Raw genomic sequence first — 6847 nt, 5'->3', positions numbered from 1 at the left:
CTTCTGGAGTCTTTTCTAAGATGTTTTTGCCTATGCCAATGTCTTGCAGAGTTGCTCCCAAATTTGCAGTCTAGGAGAGAGAAAGGTGATACAGTCAAAGTAAAGAAAGAAAAAGCAAACTTGTCAGTCAAAATTACTTTACCCAGCAAACATGTTTTCAGAAACAAAAGAGAGATACAGACTTTTCTAAAGAAACAAGTGGAAGGAGAACATCACCATTAGATTTGCCTATCAAAAATACGCAGAAAGAAGTTCTTTTAGCTGAATCAATTGATAATTAATTGGTAAAATGAATACATATGAAAGTACAAAACTCAGTGGTAAAGTATGTAGTCACATTTAGAATACCCTAACACTGTAATGGTATGTAAATCACTTAAGCTATTGTATAAAGGTTAATTACATAAAGGTTAATTCTACAAAGGCTAAGTACAGCTTCAGTAATTTGTTTGTGGATGTATGATATAAAAAGAAGCAAAATGTGACATCAAAAACAGAAAGTAGAGGAGACAGTAAAAATATAGTTTTATATGCAAGGGAATTTGTTGTTAGCTTAAAATGGACTGACAGTAATCATAAAATATTTCATGAATGCCTCATGGTAACCACAAAGTAATAATTTATAGCAGATATGCAGAAGCTGAAGAGAAAAGAATCAAAACACATCACTATAGAAAAATCATCAAATCACAAAAGGAGACAACAAGAGAAGAGTAAAGGAACTAAGTGTCTATAACACATCTAGAAAAAAAATCTACAAATGGCACCAGTGAGTATATATATATCGGTACTTACCTTGACTGTAAGTGGATTAAATTTTCTAATAACAAAAGGCAGAGTGAGTGAATAGATGTTTAAAAATAACTGAACTATATGCTACCTACAAAAGGATCACTTCAGTTTTAAAGTCACACATAGAGTGAAAGGTGAAAGAATAGGAAAAGATATTCCATGCTAATGGAAAGCAAAACAGAGCAGAAGTAGTTATCCTTATGCCAGACAAAACAGATATTAAGTCAAAGGCTATAATAAGAGACAAGAAGGTCATTATATAATAAAGATGTCAATTCATAAAGATAATGTAACAGTTATAAATATGAATCCAATTTTGGGACACCTAACTATATAAAGCAACTAGTAACAGAAGGGAGAAATATAAGCAATATAATAATAGTAGGTGAGCTCATTCAGAAAGAAAATCAGTAAGGAAATGCTGAATTTGAATTATACTAGACCAAATGGACGTATGCAGAATATTTAATCAACTGTGGTAAAAGACACGTTCTTCTTATGCACATATAGAACATTGTCCAGGATAGATCATACATTAGGACATAAAACAAGTCTAACAAATTTAAGAAGGTTGAAATTATATCAAGAATCTTTCCCCACGAAAATGGAAGGAAACTAAAAATCAGTAATAGGCAGAAAATTGGAAAAATCACTGATTTGTGGAAGTTAGATAAACATTCCTGAACTGCTAATAAGTAAACAAGAATTTTTCTTTTGACAGGCAGAGTAGACAGTGCGAGCGAGAGAGAGACAGAGAGAAAGGTCTTCCTTTGCCATTGGTTCACCCCCCAGATGGCTGCCGTGGCCAGCACACCACGCTGATCTGAAGCCAGGAGCCAGGTGCCTCTCCTGGTCTCCCATGGGGTGCTTTAAAGGAAGTTTAAAAGCATAATGAGACAACTGAGATGGAAACACAAAATAACGGAACTTATGGATGTAGCAAAAGCTATTTTAAGAGGAAAATTACAATTAAAAGTTAAAAGAAAAATCTCAAAGAAATACCCAAACTGAACACCTTGATAACGTAGAACAAACAAAATGGGTGGAAAGAATAAAAAAAAACAGATCAGGAAGATGAGAGCAAAAATACATGAAACGGAGTCTAGAACAATGATAGAAAAAATAATGAAATCAGGAGTTGTTTTTTTTTTTTTTGGATAAACAAATTGATAAACCCTTACCGAGACTAAGAAAGGAGAGAGAAAATATTGAAATACACAAAATCAGAAAAATGAGAGAAGAGACACAAGTGATACCACAGAAATACATACTATTATAAATGACTATGATAAAAATTATAGTTCCTCAAATTGTATAAGCTAGAAGAAAGGATAAATACCTGGAAACATTCAACCTATCAAAACTGAATTATGAATAAACAGAGAATCTGGGCAGATCAATAGTGAGGAAGGATAGTGAACCAGTAATCAAAAACCTTGCAACAAAGAAAAGCCCAAAGACCTGGTGGTTTCATAGATGAGTCCTACATTTCAAGAACAAATAGTGGGCCAGCGCTGCGGCTCACTAGGCTAATCCTCCACCTTGTGGCGCCAGCACACCGGGTTCTAGTCCCGGTCGGGGCGCTGGATTCTGTCCCGGTTGCCCCTCTTCCAGGCCAGCTCTCTGCTGTCGCTCCCTTGCCCGCAAAGGAACGACACTTCTCCCAGCTGGTCAGTCTTCAGTAGACTTTTATTTAAACAGGATAGAAAAAGAAACCCTTGAGCAAGGGGAGCTCCGAAAGAAAGGGGCAGCTCCCGTACCATATCACAAACAGCTTATATAGTAGAACATTGTTGAAGCATGTAAGCAAGCTTAGTCCATGCTACAGTCCATGCGGTGGTGCTCCAATCGGGTGCCTGATCACGCACAGTCCATGCGCTCCTTGTCCAACCATAAAGGTGATCACGCGCCTTCATCCAATCAAGCTCCTGGTCACCTAGCAGGCAACTCCGGTGCTAACAACAAGCTTCCACCTGGTGTTTTCTCAGCCTTGGTCAGTGGGAAAAGAAGTACGGGAAGCCCCAAGGCCATAGTTGTTTTGACTCTAGCCTGGGGTTATGAAACGGTCCCCATATCACAGCTCAACAGAAACCATAAACATCCACACAGCAGTAACTAATGCCAATGGTCAGCAAGCCAGGCCTTAGCACATGGGCCCATGGCCGGCTCATGGGTCCCCACATCTGCTATGGCCCAAGTCCTTGGGCCCTGAACCCGCATGGGAGACCAAGAAAAGCACCTGGCTCCTGGCTTCGGATCAGCGCGATGCACTGGCTGCGGCGGCCATTGGAGGGTGAACCAACAGCAAAGGAAGACCTTTCTCTCTGTCTCTCTCATTGTCCACTCTGCCTGTCAAAAAAAAAAAAAAAAAAAAAAAGAACAAATAGCCTATCTTTTTCATATTCATCTAAGAAACTTAACAGGAAAGAACACTTCCAGACTCAATTTACAAGGCAGCATTGCTTCAACACCAAAGCCAGACAAAAGAATACAAAAAAAAAAAAAAAAAAAAAAAAGAAACTCGTAAACCAATATCTCTGTAACACAGATGCTCACTAACATACTAGGAAAATTTCACATAGAAAGGATCATATACCATGGTCAAGAGGGATTTATTTATGAGATGCATGGATGGTTCAATGTAGGCAAGTTAATAAGTGTAATACACCAAGGTAATATAATGAAGAATAAAAATCACATGAGCATTTCAATGGGTGTAGAAGATGCATTTGGAAGGGCCGGCGCTGTGGCGTAGTGGGTAAAGCCACTGCCTGCAACGCCAGCATCCCATATGGGTGCCGGTTTGAGTCCTGGCTGCTCCACTTCTTCTGATCCAGTTCTCTGCTATGGCCTGGGAAAGCAGTGGAAGATGGCCCAAGTCCTTGGGCCCCTGTACCCGCTCCTGGCTCCTGGCTTCGGATTGGTGCAGCTCCAGCCATTGCGGCCAATTGGGGACTGAACCAACAGATGGAAGATCTCTCTTTCTCTGTCTCTCTCTCTCTCCTTCTCTGTGTAACTCTTTCAAATAAATAAATAAATCTTAAAAAGAAAGAAGAGGTATTTGGAAAAACTACAAATTAAGCATAGAAGGAATGTACCTCACACAATTATCATTGTATACGGCGAGCCCATAGTGTAGCATATCATACTTAATGGTGAAAAGTTGGAAGCTTCTCCTTATGGTTAGGAACAAGACAAGGATGCTCACTTTTGCTTCTTTTACTCAGAGTAGTATTGTACTGTTAGTACATAGCACTGTAAGTTCTAGCAAGAATAGTCTGGCAAGAAAAGAAATAAGAGGCATCCATGATCTCTGTTCACAGATGACATTGTCATATATGCAGAAAGCTCTGGAGGCATCACACACCCACACAGAAACTGTTCAAGCAAATAAGCAAGTTCATTGAATGTATAGAAACAAAGAACCAATGTATAAAAATGAGTTACTTTTTTATACTTGAACAACAGATTATTGAAAAACAAAATTAAGAAGACAATTTCTTCTGCAACAACATCAAAAAGAAAGCATGTTTGAATATATGTAATGAATGAATGAAATATTAGCATACAGAAAACTATAAAACATTGATCAAATGAATTGAAGATACAAATAAATAGGGAGATATCCCATGTTCATGAATTTCTTATAAAAATGTTCATGCTACTAAAGTGGTCTACAGGATCAACACAATTCCTGTCAAAAGCCCAATGACATTTTTTGAAAGAAATAGGAAAATTTCTAAAATTTGTATGGAACCACAAAAGACACCATATAGTCAAAGCAATCTTGAACAAAAAGAATGCAGTTGGAGGTATCACACTTCCTGATTTCAAATTATATTACAAAGCCAAAAGCCACAGTAATCAACCCAGTGTGGTACTACCATAAAAATAAACACATACAAGGGTATATCAAAAGGTTTGTGGAAAAAGAATTAAAAGATAAGTTTATTTTGGTGCAACTAATTTTTTAAATTCCTGCATAGTTTTCCAAAATATGTATTTTTCATGAATTTTTGGAAGGCCATGTGGATGTTTCAATTTTTTTTGCATTAAAATAAACTTATCTTTTAATTGCTTCTATTAACTTTTTGGCATACCCTCATAGGCCATTAGAACAGATTAGAAACTGCAGATGTAAACCCATGATTTTGGATAGAGTGCCAGGAATACGAAATGGGAAAATGATAGATTCTTCAGTAAATGGAGAGTTTGTAAGAATATGTAATGAGAAAATAGGATATCCATATGTAAAAATAAATAAAAGTAGACCCTTATATTACACTGCACACAAAAGTCAACTCAACTCAAATGGATTTAGATTTAAATAAAAGATACGACACTGTTAGACCCCTAGAAGAAAGCATAAAGGAAAAGCTTCAGGACATTGTTCATGACATTGGCCTTTTTAAAAAAAAAAAAAAAGATTTATTTATTTATTTGAAAGGAGAGTTAGAGAGAGAGAGAGAGAGAGGGAGAGAGAGAGAGAGAGAGATCCTCCATCTGCTGGTTCACTCCCCATGTGGCTGCAGTGGCCAGGGCTGGGCCAGGCTGAAGCCAGGAGTCAGGAGCTTCTTCCAGGTCTCCTGTGTGGATGCAGGGGCCCAAGGACTTAGGCCATCTTCTACTGGTTTCCCAGGTGCATTAGCAGGGAGCTGGATCAGAAGTAGAGCAGCCATGATAGAAACTGGTGGCCCCGAAGACCCTGGTGTCACCATGGGCCGCCGCCCCGCCCGGTGTTACCGGTACTGTAAGAACAAGCTGTGCCCTAAGTCTTGCTTCTGCCAAGGTGTCCCTAATGCCAAGATCCATATTTTTGATCTGGGCTGGAAGAAGGCAAAAGTGGATGAGTTTCCACTGTGTGGCCACATGGTGTTGGATGAGTATGAGCAGCTATCTTCTGAAGCCCTGGAGGCTGCCTGTATTTGTGCCAACAAATACATGGTAAAAAGCTGTGGCAAAGATGGCTTTCATATCCGAGTGCGGCTCCACCCCTTCCATGTCATCTGAATCAATAAGATGTTGTCCTGTGCTGGTGCTGTATGCGGGGTGCTTTAGGAAAGCCCCAAGGCACAGTAGCCAGAGTTCACATTGGCCAGGCCATCATGTCCATCCTCACCAAGCTGCAGAACAAGGAACATGTGCTTGAGACCCTACGCAGGGCCAAGTTCAAGTTCCCTGGCCGCCAGAAGATCCACATCTCAAAGAAGTGGGGCTTTATCAAGTTTAACGCGGATGAATTTGAAGACATGGTGGTGGAGAAGCGGCTCATCCCGGACGGCTGCGGGGTCAAATACATCCCCAGTCGTGGTCCCTTGGACAAGTGGCGGGCCCTCCACTCATGAGGGCTTCACTCTCCTGTGCTCCTTAATCATAGATAATAAAGCTTGATTCCTATTAAAAAAAAAAAAAAGAAAAGAAACTGGTGGCCATATGGGATGCCCCTGCAGATGGCAGCTTTACCCACTGTGCCACAGCCCTGGTCCCATGACATTAGTCTTGACAATGATTTTTTTTTAAGATATGATACCAAAAGCACGGGCAACAAAAGCAAAAATAAGCAAGTGGGATTACATTAAACTAAAGGTCTGCACGGCAAAGAAGCAACCAATAAAGTGAAAAGGCAACATACAGAGTGGGAGAAAATATTTGCAAGCCTTGTATCATACAGAGTTAACATATCTGAAATACATAAGGAAGTTATACAGTGGCAACCTCCCCATAACTCAATTACAAAATGGGCAAAAGACCTGAATATACATTTTTTTCAAAGAGCCAAAAATGGACAAAGGTTTATGAAACCTGATCAACAGGCTTATGACAGCTACTCAACAATACTAATCAAAGGAAAATGCAAATCAGAGCCAAAATGAAGCAATGAGAAGTCTGTCTTGTCTATCTCTGCTCCTGGAAAATGGAAGGGAGGGAGGGAGGGAAGGGGGAAGGAAGGAAATGAGGGAGGGAGGGAAGGAGGAAGAGAAGGGAGGGAGGAGAGAGGGGGAGTGGAGGGAGAAAGGAGGATGAGAGGAAGGGAGGGAGGGAGGGAGGAAGAGAA

General features: G+C 39.8%; 1 protein-coding gene across 1 annotated transcript; it reads left to right on the top strand.

The window, feature by feature from the left end:
* Positions 1-5545: 5545 nt before the first annotated feature.
* On the top strand, positions 5546-6137 carry LOC100337902 (large ribosomal subunit protein uL16-like). Its single transcript, XM_089316347.1, has one exon. It carries the CDS (start codon positions 5835-5837, stop codon positions 6135-6137), a length of 303 nt encoding a protein of 100 aa, XP_089172473.1. The 5' UTR covers positions 5546-5834.
* The last annotated feature ends 710 nt before the right edge of the window (positions 6138-6847 follow it).

The sequence above is a fragment of the Oryctolagus cuniculus genome, chromosome 16 (genome assembly GCF_051225735.1).
Source record: "Oryctolagus cuniculus isolate XC-2025 breed Fujian yellow rabbit chromosome 16, ASM5122573v1, whole genome shotgun sequence".
Classification (NCBI taxonomy): domain Eukaryota; kingdom Metazoa; phylum Chordata; class Mammalia; order Lagomorpha; family Leporidae; genus Oryctolagus; species Oryctolagus cuniculus.
This window is presented reverse-complemented; position numbering and strand designations above follow the sequence as displayed.